Source organism: Pelophylax lessonae (assembly GCF_965119305.1).
Source record: "Pelophylax lessonae genome assembly, chromosome: 7".
In the NCBI taxonomy this organism is placed as follows: Eukaryota; Metazoa; Chordata; class Amphibia; order Anura; family Ranidae; genus Pelophylax; species Pelophylax lessonae.
The window spans coordinates 290,117,448-290,136,710 of NC_138774.1; the positions used below are offsets into that span (position 1 = coordinate 290,117,448).

The 19,263-nt window shown below is 43.7% G+C and overlaps 1 protein-coding gene across 2 annotated transcripts in view; it reads left to right on the forward strand.

Moving 5' to 3' along the window:
* Positions 1–19,263, forward strand: part of PAPPA (pappalysin 1) — a 406,220-nt gene that overhangs the window by 192,245 nt on the left and 194,712 nt on the right. For both annotated transcript variants that reach the window (XR_014225505.1, XM_082263951.1), the window contains exon 7: positions 3,053–3,548. Coding sequence is in view for 1 of the 2 variants with exons in the window: in XM_082263951.1 (XP_082120077.1) it covers positions 3,053–3,548 (496 nt within the window). In the remaining variant the exon portion in view is untranslated. The remainder of the gene's footprint in view (positions 1–3,052; positions 3,549–19,263) is intronic.

The following is a 19,263-nucleotide window of genomic DNA, read 5'->3' on the forward strand; positions in this document are numbered from 1 at the left end:
GAGTAAATATCAATCCAATATATAAAAGTTAATATCAATCCAATATAAAAATCAAATGTAAAAAATCAATCCCATATAAAGTAAATTGTGGTGACTCCTGATGATGTCAGACGCACACTGACGAAATGCGTCGGATCACGTGAACACTACTACGTCACTTCCGGTCTTTGGAGCGCAATTGAAATGCGGAGCGGCGTTACGGACTATGTTATCTCCAGTCGGAGATATATCCAGTATAAATATATATATATATATATATATATATATATATATATATATATAGACCCCTAAGTGTTGACTTTCCAGCATGATTTTCTTTTAAAGCTTGGAAAAAAATTTAATCATTGTAAGGCCACAAGGGTACAAGTCACACAATGGGACTGCAAGACCTCTTTTACCTGAAAATTTCCCCCGCTAGCAATTGTGCAACAATTTGGTACACAAAGCCAGATCCATAAAGACATGCGTTATTGTGTTTGGTGTTGAGGATCTTGAGTGGTCTTCACAGAGCCCCGACCTCAACCCTACTGAACACCTTTAGGATGAATTGAAATACCAAATGCGAGCCAGGTCTTCTTGTTCACCATTGGTACCTGACCTCACAAAAGCTCTTTTAACTGAATGGGTACAAATTCCCAAAAACACACTCCAAAATAGTCCTAGAGGAGTGAAGGCTGCTGCAAGGAGGTGAGGAGGCAACTCCAAAAGAAGCCCTTGGTTTTCAAATGGAATGTCTTACAAGCTCATAGAGCTGCACTAGTTAGGTGTCAGCTAATGTTTGTATTTGTTGATCTGTGAGGAAGATATTTTTATTAACTGTGTCTAATTTCGATAGTAAAGTATAAGAGATTTATTCCATGTGAAAGGTCCATTTGATTTTCTTCAAAAGTTGATGTTCTGAGATGGCAAAACTCTTCCATGGCCACGCATATACGGCATGCGTCAGTATAATGTGTGTCAAAGCAACAATTTGTTGTATCTACCTGAAGCCTTTAAATAGGTCACAACACTGGAACCCAAGAGGGGTTCAGGAACAGAACCTTGTCACCCTTTAACATGAGTACTTATGCCCCCTCCCAGCCACCATCTGGGTACCTCTCCCAAAGGATTGGCCAAGGCTGCATAAATATTCAGCTGCTGGTTTGACTCTCCCAGTCCACTATCTTTTCAGAACCTTTCCAGACAGACGGGGGGGAATCAGTCAACCCTACAGCACGTGAAACACAGATAGACCAAAATAGTCACGTGCAGATCAACTGATTACTACCACTTTGATTCTAGTACGGGAGTGATAGAAGTAGCACACAGTCAAAGGGATCTCTCGGTCTGTACTTACTAATGTCCTTGAATAATTGGATGCCTCCTTCCAATATCTTCAAGATACCTACTCCTGTAATCCAAGACCAGATCCTTAAAAGACAGTCCCTCAGTCAGCTCCAATAAACTTCAGAAGAATAGCCCCCCCAGTTAGCCTAGCTAGGACCTCAATGAGTGTTTGACACATGGCAGGCCTGCCCAAAAGAGCAGCAGACCTCCTCAAGGGCAACAACCCCTCTGCTGCAAGCTTCAGAGTATTTATGCTCCCCCCAGCCACCATCTGGGTACCTCTCCCCAAGGATTGGCCAAGGCTGCATAAATATTCAGCTGCTGGTTTGACTCTCCCAGTCCACTATCTTTCCAGAACCTTTCCAGACAGACGGGGGGAATCAGTCAACCCTACAGCTTGTGAAACACAGATAGACCAAAATAATCACGTGCAGCTCAACTGATTACTACCACTTTAAGCAACTTTGATTCTAGTACGGGAGGCATGGAAGTAGCACACAGTCAAAGGGATCTTTCAGTCTGTACTTACTAATGTCCTTGAATAATTGGATGCCTCCTCCCAATATCTTCAAGATAACTACTCCTGTGATTCCAGACCAGATCCTTAAAAGACAGTCCCTCAGTCAGCTCCAATAAACTTCAGCAGAATAGGCCTCCCAGTTAGCCTAGCTAGGGCCTCAATGAGTATTTGACACATGGCAGGCCTACCCAAAAGAGCAGCAGACCTCCAGGTCGGGATCTCCTCCTCAAGGGCAACAACCCCTCTGCTGCAAGCTTCAGAGTATTTATGCTCCCCCCCAGCCGCCCTCTGGGCATCTCTTCCCAAGAATTGGCCAAGACTGTATAAATATTCAGCTGCTGGTTTGACTCTCCCAGTCCACTATCTTTCCAAAACCTTTCCAGACAGACGAGGGGAATCAGTCAACCCCTACAGCACGTGAAACACAGATAGACCAAAATAATCACATGAAGCTCAACTGATTACTACCACTTTAAGCAACTCTGTTTCTAGTACGAGAGGGATAGAAGTAGCACACAGTCAAAGGGATCTCCAAGTCTGTACTTACTAATGTCCTTGAATAATTGGATGCCTCCTTACAATATCTTCAAGATACCTACTCCTGTGATTCCAGACCAGATTCTTAAAAGACAGTCCCTCAGTCACCTCCAATAAACTTCAGCAGAATAGGCCCCCCAGTTAGCCTAGCTAGGACCTCAATGAGTATTTGACACATGGCAGGCCTACCCAAAAGAGCAGTAGACCTCCTCAAGGGCAACAACCCCTCTGCTGCAAGCTTCAGAGTATTTATGCTCCCCCCAGCCGCACTCTGGGCACCTCTCCCCAAGGATTGGCCAGGGCTGCATAAATATTCAGCTGCTGATTTGACTCTGCCAGTCCACTATCTTTCCAGAATCTTTCCAGACAGACAGGGGGTAGCAAACAACCCTGCACAGAACAGACCAAAATAATCACAGGCAGCTCAACTGACTACAGTGAGCCCGAGACTAAAGTTGCCCAACCTAGTACTTATCTAGGAGGATGCTACAACTACAACTGTTTTTGATGAAAAAGTCAGTTTGCATGCTGATAAAATAATGAACCATAGAAAAATTCTACAAATTTATGATATTAGGTGTTCAAGTGAATAAGAAATATTTGATTTCTGTTGAATAACCGAAAAACTTTTTTGCAGTACATCTTAAGCAGGAATTTTGTGTATTCTAGGACGGCCTGACGTGGAACAGCCATGTGAAACAAGCGTACGTACATGGAGCCCCGGAGCCAACGACAACTCTGTCCCTCCCGCATGCACTGAACCTCATGGATGCTACCTGCAGCTGGAGTTTTCATACCCGGTGGTCCCACAAACTCTTACAATCTGGGTGACATTTATCACCACGGAATCTGATACCATTGGAGCTGAGGTGGATGTCAGAATCCTCTTAGTCAGTGGAGAGATTTTGCACTTGGGACCTCAGAAGATCTTCTGCGATGTTCCCCTAACAATTAAGCTGAATTTCATTAAGGCAGAGATGTACGGTATCCAGATCCACACCAAGGACAACCAAATGGAGATCGATGCAGCTATGATCACTTCAGTGCCTAATTGTCCCTTGTGTGCAAAGTGCAATTCCATTCACTACAAGGTGCTTCGAGACCCACCTTTTGAAGATGGCTCGCATTCTAGGATCTCTGGTCACCACAGACGATTCATAGACACGTAAGTTTTTGTTTCCTATATTTAAGGTTATGTTCTTGCATGTGAATTCAACCAATATATGGCCAACAGTATGTGGACACCCTTTCAAATTATTTATCTCAGGTGTTTCCAGCAAGGTGTACTGTTAAAGCATACACTACAAGGTTTAGGTCAGTGTTTCTCAACCTTTCAAGGCACCCTTTAAAATGAACTCGAGACACCCCAGTCTAAAAATGTTAAAAACAAAGCAAAAAGTTTTACATAATGCAGCAACTAGTGCCAGGACAAGGTCATCTAGAGCCCAGGCCAAACATGCCAAACTCCCCCTAGATGCATGAGCTTTATGTGTCAACAAAAATCCCCCCCCCCAAAAAAAAACTGAGCTCTAATCTGCATCATTAATCCCCATAAACCCCCCCTCCTTCTAGTACTAATCAGTCCCACTGCTAAAAACCCTCCCTACAAGTACAAATCATTGCCCCCCTCCCAAAAAAAAGAAGAAAATCACCCCTCCTAGCAAAATCCACTACCCCTAAAATTTCCCCTCCAAGTACACATACTCTCCTCCTGCTCCAAAAACCCCTCCCAGCACAAATCCCCCCATTCCCACTTCCTAGCACAAATCCCCCACCCAAATGTCCCTCCTAGCACAAATACCCCCACCCAAATGTCCCTCCTAGCACGAATACCCCCACCCAAATTTCCCTTCCTAGTACAAATACCCCCCCCCCCCCAACCATCCCTACTAGCACAAATCCCTCCACAAACACTTTTTCCCTCTTAGCACAACCCCTCCCTCCCACCCTCACCATATCACCTCCTCTAGCACACCCACTCCCCCCAGTCCCCCCTCCTAGCACAAATCCTCTTCCCCCATCCCCCCTCCCCCCTCCCAACACAGATCTACCTAAATTACTACTCCGGGCACACACAAATTGTGCCCTCCTAGAATAAATCTTACCCCCTGCCACCCCTTAAATTCAGTTTACAACATAAATCTCTCCCCCCAATCTACTCTCGGTGCCCCCCCCCCACCCAACATGATACCACAGTGCCCAGGGCAGCTTCCCCTCCTGCCTACCCCTTTCTCCCTGCCCACCCCTTTTCCCTGCCCACCCCTTCTCCCTGCCCTGGCAGCAACATTTACCAATGTAGGACACCACTGATACTGATTAGAATTCCAATATTTGTATTCTTCCTCTGTTTCTTTCCCTCAGCTAATGTTTGAACTAATGGTTGTTTGTTATTGGGTGAACTAGATGGACTTGTGTTTTTTTTCAAGCTGACTATATAATGTGACCCCAGTGCTGTTGGAGAAGGGCAGGGGAGGGAAAAACAAGGATGCTGCGCCTGACGTCCTCCTTATCAACCGATCACGTCATTGGTTATTAGGACGCCAGTGGCTAGAAGGTTGTAATGGTGCACAATGAAAACTTTTGGCTTTGTGCAACTAAAAGGCAGGCCTGTTCCACCATTTGGCTTGTATACAATTTTTGGCCAATTTTTAGACATTTGGCCAAGGCACCCCTGAAGAAATCTGAAGGCGTCTTGGTTGTAAAAGGTTGGTTTTAGACAGTTGTGTGCTTCCAACTTAGCAACAATTTGGGGAGGGTCCTTTTCTGTTTTGGCATTAGCGTGCCCGTGTGTACAAAGATATCTCCATAAAGACATGGTTTGATGAGTTTGGGGTTGAGGAACTCAAGTGGCCTCCATTGAGCCCTGGCCTCAATTTGATTGAAGCCCCCTTGGGAATAAATTGGAATGCCAATTCAGTTCTTTTCTTTCAACATCAATACCTGACTTTATTCATGGCCTCTTTTGGCTGAATGGGCCCTCTTTACAACATACACACTACAAAATCTTTTGAAAAGCCTTCCCAGAAGAATGGAAGCTGTTAAAGCTGCAAAGGACTGCCTACTGCATATAATTGCCCATGGTTTTGGAGGGGCATATTTAACAAGCTTTTAGGTATAATGGTCAGGTTTTCCCAAACGTTTGTCCACATAGTGCATTGCTTAATGCTTGTGATCTGCTGTTGTACCTACTACATGTCAACCAGTAGATTTGGTACTTCACATCACGTTCCTATCAGTCATTCAGATATATTCAGTGGGGCCTTAACTTGGGAATGTCATATAAAACACAAAACAGCTTTGCCAGCACCTCGGGAGAAAACTAAGCGCTATAGACTAGATGTCCCAAGTGAGCCAATGCCTCCTACTGGTGACATAGAGGGTCACACATTTTAAACCACTAGAAATCTAACCTCACCTCCAGCCTCCCTATCCACCCCACCAGCTTACAAAGAATTTCCAAGACAAAAAATAGTTCCAGTAATTGTATCTCCTCCTCACCTCCCTATATACAATCTTGATCTGGTTTTGTGTCTGTCTGCAGTGGTGTTGGTCTGTGTTCCTCTTTTCACAGGATACAGAGGCAGCAGTGGCAGCCATTGGCTCCTACTAATGTCAATCAAATCCTGTAAGGAGAGTTTGGGATGGGGTGGATCTCCAAGGCAAGCCTGCAGGTTTTTTCCCCTAGCAAGCTGATTGCAATGGGGGCACACACAGAAGAAGAGGAGCCAAGAGCGCTGGTAGGGGACCACCCCCCCGGAAGAGAAGGTTCGGGTTAGCTCTGTGTAATAATTGGTACCGTATATACTCGAGTATAAGCCGACCCGAATATAAGCTGAGGCACCTAATTTTACCACAAAAAACTGGGAAAACGTATTGACTGCAGTATAAGCCTAGGGTGGGAAATGCAGCAGCTACTGGTAAATTTCAAAAATAAAAATAGATACCAGAGGCTGCGGGCATGGCACAGGAGAGGAAGAACCTGCGGGCATAGTGCAAGAGATGCAGAGGCTGCGGACATGGTGTAGAAAATGCAGGGGCTGTGAGCATGATGCAGGGGCTGCAGACATGGTACCAGAGATGCAGTGGGAATGGTGCAGGAGATGCAGGGCTATGGGCATGGTGCAGGAGATTTAGGGGCTGCGGACATGGTGTAGAAGATGCAGGGGCTGCGAGCATGATGCAGAGGTTGCGGGCATGGTACCGGAGATGCAGGGGCTGTGGGAATGGTGCAGGAGACGCAGGGCTATGGGCATGGTGCAGGAGAAGCAGGGCTGAGGGCATGGGGCAGGAGATGCAGGGGCTGCGGGCATTGTGCAGGAGATGCAGGGGCTACGGGCATGGTGCAGGAGATGCAGGGCTGAGGGCATGGTGCAGGAGATGCAGGGGATGCAGGCATGGTGCAGGAGATGCAGGGCTATGGGCATGGTGCAGGAGATGCAGGGCTGAGGGCATGGTACAGGAGATACAGGGCAGAGGGCATGGTGCAGAAGATGCAGGGCTGAGGGCATGGTGCAGGAGATGTAGAGCTTCGGGCATGGTGCAGGAGATGCAGGCCTGAGGGCATGGTACAGGAGATGCAGGGCTAAGGGCATGGTGCAGGAGATGCAAGGCTGAGGGCATGGTGCATGGTGCAGAATATGCAGAGGCTGTGCAGAGGTCTTACTTACCAATCCCAGAGCCGCCTTACATTTAAAAATGCGCCGCCCGGCGCCAAACGTCATTGCGCATGCGCCGTCTGCCCGAGAATGACCGATTGCGTATGGGCTTTCCCGGGCGGCTACAGCGCATGCACAGTGTACATGTTGGGCCGGCCGCTGTTACATTGGGCCAGCCCCAGGGGGAACAGGTAAGTGGGACCCTCTCTCAAGTATAAGCCGAGGGGGGCTTTTTCAGCATAAAAAATGTGCTGAAAAAGTCGGCTTTTACTTGAGTATATACGGTAAGTATAATTTAAATAAATAATACATTTACCTTTATAACTGCTTTAAAACAGAGTTGTAATACAAGTCAGGCGTTGTGGCACACATAGACGCTCCAAGCTTGCAGCAGACAGTAAAATCCTTTTCTTCTTCTGTGCTCCTACATCATCCACCGCTGTAAACCCAGTAATCTTAAACAATAGAAAAAATCATCCTAAATGTATGTTAGCTGTTTGGAAACATCATCAGATCACAATCCCAAAATCCCCAAAATTATAATGTAGCTAGAGCGCAAGTATTTTGTATCATAGCACTAAACCCCATCATTTGTAATCCCATATCGCCCATTACAGGTTTAATTAACTTTGCGTCAATTCATATTCTGCTGGTTTTTGTATTATCTTATTTTGTTTGAAGAGTTTTTCTTAGATAAGCTTGACCTGCTTGAGAGGATTTTCGATATACCCATCCAGGCCTGTTTAATAAGCATCCAAATGTAACTTTCAAAATGAATTAAGGTCAAAGCCAAGATCCAACAATGCCTTGTAATTAGATAATAGTTCTGAAGCTTTAATTCAAGTCTTCTTTTATTTAAGAACTTAAAGGGGTTTGAATACTTAAAACCCCTCCTTTAAATCCCATTTGACTAGCCTGTTATTTCACACATGAGTCAGTCTAAAGTCTTTCTCTCTTTTTTTTTTTTCTTTTATTTATTTTACTTAGAGGTATTTTTTTTTTTTAGGTTTAGGGCTAAAGAAAAGATGAGACAGCCGCACACTGATGACATATCTAACATCAAGGCTTCATTCCAGCAACGACCTCGGCCTCGGTCCAGTCCCTGAGACCTTCCACTTTAACACATGAAATACATTAGAGTGGGGGGGGGGGTTCTGGGTGGGAACCAAGGCCAAGGTCTTTGCTAAATTAAAAGCAACTCCAAAGGAAAGAATAGACAGCCGCACATCGATGATGTATCCAACTTCAAGGCTTTATTTCAGCAAAGACCTTGACCTTGGTCCCCACCAAGCGGCCTCCCACTCTAATGCATTTCACCACTCAAGGCTTAGTCCCATCTGTAAGACCAAGCCTTGAGCCGTTAAACAAGATAGAGTGGGAGGTCTCTGGGTGGGACCCAAGGCCAAGGTCTTTGCTAAATTAAAACCAACTCCAAAGGAAAGAATAGGCAGCCACACACTGATGACGTATCTAACATCAAGACCTTTTTCCAGCAAAGACCTTAGTCCCCACCAAGAGACCTCCCACTCTTATGTATTTCCCTGCTCAAGGCTTAGTCCCATCTGTAAGACTAAGCCTTGAGTCGTGAAACGTGTTAGAGTGGGAGGTATCTGGGCAGGGACCAAAGCCAAGGTCTTTGCTAAATTAAAACCAACTCAAAAGAATAGACAGCCGCTCACCGATGACGTATCCAACATCAAGGCTTTATTCAGCAAAGACCTTGACCTTGGTCCCCACCAAGAGACCTCCCACTCTAATGCATTTCACCACTCAAGGCTTAGTCCCATCTGTAAGCCTAAGCCTTGAGCCGTGAAACAAGTTAGAGTGGGAGGTCTCTGGGTGGGACCCAAGGCCAAAGTCTTTGCTAAATTAAAACCAACTCCAAAGAAAAGATTAGACAGCCACACACCGATGATGTATCTAACATCAAGACCTTATTCCAGCAAAGACCTTAGTCCCCACCAAGAGACCCCCCACTTTAATGTATTTCACCGCTGAAGGCTTAGTCCCATCTGTAAGACTAAGCCTTGAGTCGTGAAACGTGTTAGAGTGGTAGGTATCTGGGCAGGGACCAAAGCCAAGGTCTTTGCTAAATTAAAACCAACTCAAAAGAATAGACAGCCGCTCACCGATGACGTATCCAACATCAAGGCTTTATTCAGCAAAGACCTTGACCTTGGTCCCCACCAAGAGACCTCCCACTCTAATGCATTTCACCACTCAAGGCTTAGTCCCATCTGTAAGCCTAAGCCTTGAGCCGTGAAACAAGTTAGAGTGGGAGGTCTCTGGGTGGGACCCAAGGCCAAGGTCTTTGCTAAATTAAAACCAACTCCAAAGAAAAGATTAGACAGCCACACACCAATGATGTATCTAACATCAAGACCTTATTCCAGCAAAGACCTTAGTCCCCACCAAGAGACCCCCCACTTTAATGTATTTCACTGCTGAAGGCTTAGTCCCATCTGTAAGACTAAGACTTGAGTTATGAAACGTGTTAAAGTGGGAGGTGTCTGGGCAGGGACCAAAGCCAAGGTCTTTGCTAAATTAAAACCAACTCAAAAGAATAGACAGCCGCACACCGATGACGTATCCAACATCAAGGCTTTATTTCAGTAAAAACCTTGACATTGGTCCCCACCAAGAGACCTCCCACTCTAATGCATTTCACCACTCAAGGCTTAGTCCCATCTGTAAGACCAAGCCTTGAGCCGTGAAACTCTAATGCATTTCACCACTTAAACTTGAGTGGTGAACGCATTAGCTGAGAGTTCTCGTGGGTGAACCAAGTCAAGCCCTTTGGTGGAATAAATCCTTGATGTTGGATTGGTGATGGTGGAGATGAGATTTCCTGTGCTAGTACCAGGCCACGGCCCTCATGTTCTCTACACCAGGAGGTGAGAAAGCAAGGGTCCAGTAGCATATATAGCAGGTAGGGATCAAGCAGAAGCAGAGTGAAGGAACAAGCTAAAGGTTGGTAACAAGTGGTTGCTGGTTGGGATCAAGCAAAAGAGTAGTCAACGACCAAGCAAAAGATTGGTAACAAGTGGTTGCTGCTTGGGATCAAGCAGAAGTGTAGTCGAGGAACAAGCCTAAGGTTGGTAACAAGGGGTTGCAGGTTGAGATCAAGCAGAAGTGTAGCCGAGGAACAAGTCAAAGGTTATAAATAAGTGGTTGTTGGTTGGGATCAAGCGGAAGTGTAGTTGAGGAACAAGCCAAAGGTTAGTAACAAGGGGTTGCAGGTTGGGATCAATCAGAAGAGTATTCAATGACGAAGCAAAAGGTTGGTAACAAGTGGTTGCAGGTAGGGATCAAGCTGAAGTGTAGTTGAGGAACAAGCCAAAGGTTGGTAACAAGGGGTTGCATGTTGGGATCAAGTAGAAGCGTAGTCAATGACCAAGCAGAAGGTTGGTAACAAGTGGTTGCTTTTTGGAATCAAGCAGAAGAGTATTCAACGACAAAGCAAAAGGTTGGTAACAAGTGGTTGCAGGTAGGGATCAAGCAGAAGCAGAGTGAAGGAACAAGCCAAAGGTTGGTAACAAGTGGTTGCTGGTTGGGATAAAGCAAAAGAGTAGTCAACGACCAAGCAAAAGGTTTGTAACAAGTGTTTGCTGGTTAGGATCAAGCAGAGGTGTAGTCAAGAAACAAGCTAAAGGTTAGTAACAAGTTGTTGCAGGTAGGGATTAAGCAGAAGTGTAGTTGAGGAACAAGCCAAAGGTTGGTAACAAGGGGTTGCAGGTTGGGATCAAGCAGAAGCGTAGTCAATGACCAAGCAGAAGGTTGGTAACAAGTGGTTGCTTTTTGGAATCAAGCAGAAGAGTATTCAACGACAAAGCAAAAGGTTGGTAACAAGTGGTTGCAGGTAGGGATCAAGCAGAAGTGTAGCTGAGGAACAATCAAAGGTTATAAACAAGTGGTTGTTGGTTGGAATCAAGCGGAAGTGTAATTGAGGAACAAGCCAAATGTTGGTAACCAGGGGTTGCAGGTTGGGATCAATCAGAAGAGTATTCAACGATAAAGCAAAAGGTTATAAACAAGTGGCTGCCAGTTGGGATCAAGCAGAAGCATAGTTGAGGAACACCCCAAAGGTTGGTAACAAGGGTTTTCAGGTTGGGATCAAGCAGAAGCATAGTCAATGACCAAGCAATAGGTTGGTAACAAGTGGTTGCTGGTTGGAATCAAGCAGAAGTATAGTTAAGGAACAAACTAAGGGTTGGTAACAAGTGGTTGCTGGCTTGAATAAAGCAGAAGTGTAGTCAAATAACAAGTCAAAGGTTGGTAACAAGTGGTTGCTGGTTAGGAGGATCAAGAAGAAGTGAAGTCGAGGAACAAGGCAAAGGTTATAAACAAGTGGTTGCTGGTTGGGATCAAGTGGAAGCATAGTCAAACCGCAAGCCAAAGGTCGGTAAAGAATGGCTGCAGGTTGGGATTGAGTGGAGGTATAACTGAGTCAAGGTCTGTAACAAGTCATAGTGAAGATACTGATGGCAGGAGGAGAGACAAGAAGGCAAACAGGAAGATCAAAGACATGGCTTAAATCAGGAAGGGAGGAGCAAAGAGTTTAAGGCTCACCAGAAGCAAGGCACAAGGCAAGATTGTCTAAAGGATCAGGTAAGATCAGGAGGCTCAACAAGAAGAACTACTACTATACACAACAGAGTCATGGGTCCATGTCCTGGTCCTGACACCAGCAGATGCACACTTCCAAGGAAGCGACCCTGGTAGTTTTGCAACTTAAAGATACCAGTGGAATTAAAATGCAGGGAAAAAAACCCATTGGCAACAGGGTCTCTTCAAGAAGGAAATAAAGGGGCCTCTCACAATGATTGTGTCATTAACACTCTGTCCTCGAATGACCTATATGGAGATGGAGTGGAAACAAATAGTACAGTTAATCCACCCTTTTTTTTTTTTTCCTCAAGTACACATTCGGGGCGATTTTTCCGGCTGTCATAATCACCAGAATGAATGAGCACACTGTGATCGGAACTCCTTCTCTGATATGGATTTTCCCATGTAGCATAGCTTCCATACTTTGCATAGTTCCTGTTGACGTTAGATAAACTCTTTTTTTTTTTTTCCGGGGCACATTTCTCCTGAGCGCTCCACGGAAAAATGACACTTTCCCGGGTTTAAAGCTGAACTCCAGAGAAACAGTTGACTTGCACATATGGGAGCTGTTTTACCTGCCAAGGGGCTTGTATTTTTTTTCCATCCCATCCTGAGATTTACACACCTCTGCCACACAGCTCAGACCTGTTTGGCCTGGCAGGAGACCTGATTTTTTCTTCTCTGCTTCGGCTAAGTAACACTTACGGGGCTTGTTCCTTGATGGGACAGTGAAAGGAGAAGGTCACCTCTCTGTCACTCTGCTCTCTTCTCTTATCAGCATGTTACTTGTTATCACAAAGACTGCAGAAAAACTTTTTGGCTTCTTGTGATGCTTCCACTCCTTTCCAGCCTAAGCATATATATATATATATATATATATATATATATATATACACTGCTCAAAAAAAAACACATCAGATCTCAATGGGGAAAAATCTCATGCTGGATATCTATACTGGTATGGACTGGATAATGCGTTAGGATCTATACTGGTATGGACTGTGTAATGTGTTAGGATCTATACTGGTATGGACTGGGTAATGTGTTAGGATCTATACTGGTATGGACTGGGTAATGTGTTAGGATCTATACTGGTATGGACTGGGTAATGTGTTAGGATCGATACTGGTATGGACTGGATAATGTGTTCGGATCTATACTGATATGTACTGGGTAATGTGTTAGGATCTATACTGATATGGACTGGGTAATGTGTTAGAATCTATACTAGTATGGACTGGGTAATGTGTTAGGATCTATACTGATATGGACTGGGTAATGTGTTAGGATCTATACTGGTATGGACTGGGTAATGTGTTAGGATCGATACTGGTATGGACTGGGTAATGTGTTAGGATCGATACTGGTATGGACTGGGTAATGTGTTAGAATCTATACTAGTATGGACTGGGTAATGTGTTAGGATCGATACTGGTATGGATTGGGTAATGTGTTACAATCTATACTGGTATTTACTGGGTAATGTGTTAGGATCTATACTGGTATGGACTGGGTAATGTGTTAGAATCTACACTGGTATGGACTGGGTAATGTGTTAGAATCTATACTGGTATGGACTGGGTAATGTGTTAGAATCTACACTGGTATGGACTGGGTAATGTGTTAGGTTCTATACTGGTATGGACTGGGTAATGTGTTAGGTTCTATACTGGTATGGACTGGGTAATGTGTTAGAATCTATACTGGTATGGACTGGGTAATGTGTTAGGGTCTATACTGGGTATGGACTGGGTAATGTGTTAGTATCTATACTGGTATGGACTGGGTAATGTGTTAGGATCTATACTGGTATGGACTGGGTAATGTGTTAGGGTCTATACTGGTATGGACTGTGTAATGTGTAAGAATCTATATTGGTGTGGTCTGGGTAATGTGTTAGGATCTATACTGGTATGGACTGGGTAATGCGTTAGGATCTATACTGGTTTGGATTAGGTAATGTGTTAGGATCTACACTTGTATGGATTGGGTAATGTGTTAGGATCTATACTGGTATGGACTGGGTTAAGTGTTAGGATCTATGCTGGTATTAACTGGGTTGTGTTACGATCTATACTGGTATGGACTGGGAAATGTGTTAGGATCTATACTGGTATGGACTGGGTAATGTGTTAAGATCTGTACTGGTATTGACTGGGTAATGTGTTATGATCTATACTGATATGGACTGGGTAATGGGTTAGAATCTATACTGGTATGAGCTGGTTAATGTGTTAGGAAGGAAAGGATGCCACATTGTTTGATGGGAATGAAAATGATCACCCTACAGAGGGCTGAATTAAGAGACACCCCAAAAATCAAAGTGAGAAAATTATGCAGCAGGCGAGTCCATTTTGCTGAAATTTCATTGCAGCAACTCAGAATGGTCCTCAGTAGTTTGTATGGCCCCCACGTGCTTGTATGCATGCCTGACAACATTGGAGAATACTCCTAATGAGACAACGGATGGTGTCCTGGGGTATTTCCTCCAAGATCTGGACCAGGGTATCACTGAGCACCTGAACAGACTGAGGTGCAACCTGGCATCGTCGGATGGATGAAACATAATGTCCCAGAGGTGGTTTATTGGATTTAGGTCAGGTGAGTCTGGGGGACATTTAATGGTATCAATTTTTTCATTGTCCAGGAACTGACTGCATACTCTCGCCACGTTAAGCAGGCCATTGTCAAGCATCAGGAGGAACCCAGGATCCACAGCACCAGCATAGGGTCTGACAATGGGTCCAAGGATTTTATCCAGATACCGAATGGCAGTCAGGGTGCCATTGTCTAGCCTGTAGAGGTCTGTGTGTCCCTCCATGGATATGCCTCCCCAGACCATCACTGACCCACCACCAAAAACCGGTCATGCTGAATGATGTTACAGGCAACATATTATTCTCCACGGCTTCTCCAGACCCTTTCACATCTGTCACCTGTGCTAAGGGTGAACCTGCTCTCATCTGTAAAAAGCACAGGGTGCCAGAGGTGGACCTGCCAATTTCGGTGTTCAATGGCAAATGCCAGTCGAGCTCTACAGCGCCGAGCAATAAGCACAGGGCTGGACATCAGGCCCTCAGGCCACCCTCATGAAGTCTGTTTATGATTGTTTGGTCAGAGACATTCACACCAGTGGCCTGCTGGAGGTCATTTTGTAGGGCTCTGGCAGTGCTCATCCTGTTCCTCCTTGCACAAAAGAGCAGATACCGGTCCTGCTGATGGGTTAAGGACCTTCTATGGCCATGTCCAGCTCTCCCAAAGTAACTGTCTGTCTCCTGGAATCTCCTCCATGCTCTTGAGACTGTGCTGGGAGACATAGCAAACCTTCTGGCAATGGCACATATTGATGTTCCATCCTGGAGGAGTTGAACTGCCTGTGCAACCTCTATAGGGTCCAGGTATTGCCTCATGTTACCAGTAGTGACACTGACCCTAGCCAAATGCAAAACTAGTGAAAAACAGTCAGGAAAGATGAGTAGGAAAAAAACATCAGTGCCCTCCACCGGTAAAACCATTCCTGTTTTTTAGGTTGTCTCATTGTTGCCCATCTAGTGCACCTGTTGTTTATTTTATTAACACCAAAGCAGCTGAAACTGATTAACAACCCCCCTCTGCTACTTAACTGACCAGATCAATATACCAGGAGTTTAACTGACTTGATGCTATACTCTGATTAAAAAGTACTCCTTTAATTTTTCTGAGCAGTGTATATAAAGTGAAGTATTAATGAATTCAGAGCTAAAGTTTGTCTGGAGAAACCTTCAATTAGCAAATTGATTAAAATAAAAAAATGAAAAAAATTCCATACAAGTGAAAAGTCTTTTGCTCTTCCCCTCACATTAACAGTGTGTAGAAGCTTATTTGGCCCTGATCCCGGACGAGCCCCCATTAGTATGCCTCTCCACATCTGGCATATCTTCATAACTTCATGGTCTTCTTGGTTCTTCACTGTCTCCAGGCTCTTTTTACTTATTTTGCTGACTTCTGTGATCAACCTATATTAACAAAAAATAATAAAAAGCTGTAGGCTTTAATATGGCTAGAAGGAGTCCAATACCAAAACATATGAACCCCCCCCCCCCCCTTGACATGCAGCATATTTTTGTGCTGGGACCCCTAGCACCGAGACTAAGTTATCATGACAGCTTGTGGTCTCAGGCTAATGACCTGAAGCCGGGAGGCTCGGCTCCCAATCATGTGACTGCTGTTATAGCCAATCCCAGTGATCACTGTGAATGGAACCCAGCCTCAGTGTGTTAATGATAAGAAAGAAAAAAATAAAAAAGCTATCACAGCAGCCCATAATAATCAGGAAGCAGGAGGACTGGTTCCCAATCATGTGATCAGTATTATAGCCAATCACAGTTGTTGCTGTGAATGGAACCAGCCCTCCTACTGTTTCTCCTTTGCAGGGAGGAAATTATACAGGTATCTTTTTCTCCTTGCTATAAATGTCAATGTTTTAATTTCAGGTAGCATAGAAAAAAAAGGTCCTACATTCAATGCCACTGTGAGTGTTAATGTCAGCATGGGTATGTAGAATTAAAAAAAAAAAAGGGCTATAAACAAAATTCCCATTCCGATATATGGGGGAAAGTGCAGATCGGCCCGCGATATATTGGCTTTGCTGATAATCAGTCGATCCCTAGAACCTATAGTGCTTGCAACAAAAAAAAAAGAAAAATTACCTTAATCATTAGGGGTGAAGGAAACCTATACTGCTAGAAAAAAAAACGACCTTCATCATTAGGGGGTTAATGAACCCTTTACTGCTTGCAACACAAAAAAAAAGACCTTCATCATTAGGGGTTAAAGAACCTATAGTGCTTGCAAAAAAAAAAAATGACCTTCTATCATTAGGGGTTAGGGAATCTATACTGCTTGCGTAAAAAATAAATAAATAAATAAATCCTTTATCTTTATGGGTTAAGGGGCCGATTCCGATATATCAGGGAAAGTGCAGATCGGACCTCGATATATCGGCTTTGCCGATAATCAGTGGATCCCTAGAACCTATAGTGCTTGCAACAAAATAAAAAGAAAAATTACTTTCATCATGAGGGGTTATGGAATCTTTACTGCTTGCAAAAAAAAAAATCACTTTCATTATTAGGGGTGAAGGAAACCTATACTGCATGAAAAAAAAAAAATGAGCTTCATCGTTAGGGGTTAAAGAACCTATAGTGCTTGCAAAAAAAAAAAAATGACCTTCATCATTAGGGGTTAGGGAATCTTTACTACTTGCATAAAAAAAAAAAAAAAATCCTTTATCTTTATGGGTTAAGGAACCTATATTGCTTGCAAAAAAAAAATGACCTTCATCATTAGGGGTTGGGGAATCTATACTGCTTACTAAAAAAAAATGACCTTCATTGGCTTGCGCGCCGCCGGAGGCTCGCTCCCGCTGTTTTCAGTCACAGCGGGAGTTGGGCCAGGGGAGGAGCAGCGGCGATCGCCGCCGCTCTTCCCCCGATCGTCGGGGATCTAGTGTGGAGATCCGCCCGCCTGTGTAAACACAAGCGGGCGGATCTCCATAGTGACAGGTAGTGACAGATCGGACTGTTCAGCATAGCTGGACATCCGATCTGTCCATGACTCACTCAGTCCCTTCCCCCCCACACGTCAGTAAGCACCAGGCATACATTAACCCCTCCCTCTCCAATAAAATTAACCCCTTCCCTGCCAGTGTCATTTTTACAGTAACAGTGCATATATATAGCACTGATTACTGCAGTAATGTCACTGGTACCCCCAAAAGTGTCAAAAATGTCAGTCAAGGGTCCGATCTGTCCGCCGCAATGTCGCAGTCCCGCAAAAAAAATCGCAGATCGCCGCCATTACGCGTTAAAAAAAAAAACACCAAAAATGACAAAAATCTTTCCCTTAGTTAGTAAACGCAATAACTTTTGCGCAAACCAATCAAAATACGCTTATTGTGATTTTTTTTTTACCAAACATATGTAGCAGAAAACAGATTGGCCAAAATTTTTTAAAAAAATTGGTTTTTACATTTTTTTGGGGGGGGGGGGGGAATTTCATATAAAAAAATGTTAAAAATATTGTTATTTTTTCAAAATAAACGCTCTTTTTTTGTTTATAGCGCAAAAAGTAAAAATCGCACAGGTGATCAAATACCACCAAAAGAAAGCTCTGTTTGTGGGAAAAAAAGGACGTAAATTTCGTTTGGGTACGGCGTCGCACGACCGTGCAATTGTCAGTTAAAGTCGCACAGCGCCGAATCGCAAAAAGTGGCCTGGACGGAAGACAGCAAAATCCTCCGGTGGTAAAGTGGTTAATGGTTAAGGAATCTATACTAAAAAAAAAAAAAAAAAAAAAGACCTTCATCACTAGGGGTTAAGGAACCCATAATGCTTGCAAAAAAAAAAAAAATGCCATCATTAGTGGTTGGAGAATCTATACTACTTGCAAAAAAAAAAAAAAATGTAATCAACCTATACTGTCTGCAAAAAAAAAAAAAAATGACCTCCGTTATTAATGGTTAAGGAATCTATACTAAAAAAAAAAAAAAGACCTTCATCATTAGGGGTTAAGGAACCTATACTGATTGCAAAAAAAAAAAAAAAAAAAAAATGACCTTCATCACTAGGGGTTAAGGAACGTATACTGCTTTCAAATAACAAAAAAAGAATTTAAAGCTGTATAAACGTATACAGATCTGCGTTACTTTGACTCTTTTATTTACATAGTTACATAGGGCCGGATTTAAAGAAACTGCAGCTTCAAACATCTATGACGTGTTTCAGTTTCGCCGCGTTCAAATCAATTAACTGGCGCTGCGGCGAATTGGCGAGTAAAACAGCAATAATGAATTCCGCCGTCAGCGGGATTCACTTACGATCGCGGCTTCGCCAATTCGCAAACTTATGTCTTCCTGCTTATAACAGTTTCACATAGCGATGTGGGCTAGTGGATTAGTGCACACATCACATGTCTGTAATTCATCTCCCTCTGCTGTAGGTTCGAGGCTTACCATCTCCACCTACTTTTTTTATTTTCTTTTTTTGTTTATATTGCTAAAATGGAACGGATTACATCATATATATTGCTAAATAATGTTACACTCAGAAGCGCTTGCAAGCTTACACCATTTTAAGTGTTTTTTTGATCTTGTCTGTGTGTCGAATCGATCTTATGAAGGAAAGTACCAAAGGCAAGTGACCAAACCCCTACCCTACTTCAGGGCAAGATGAAACCTCACAATTTTACCATGGTCTTCTTCCCACATTCCATACAATGTTTAGTTCTTTAGCTATATGTGCTTTTTAGCCTTAACACACTCCATTTTTTCCACCATACAGCTTTATTCTGCACAATAGCTAAGTGCTTTGCAACTTCACTGCAGTTCACAACGTCATGGGTTCAAATCACATCACTACACTTGGGATCTCTTTTCACTCTCATTTTTTTAAACAGTTTTTTTAAACTATCTTGAATTTGGGGGGGGAGGGGGGTGTCCTACCCAAATTTCAAGCACATCAATGGAAACAACACAATTTTGATTTTATGAGTGTGGTCCTAGTTTTATCGAGATGCAATTCTTTACATATTTACCATGGTTCTTACAATTTCTTGACCAATAAACATAGGTGTCTGATA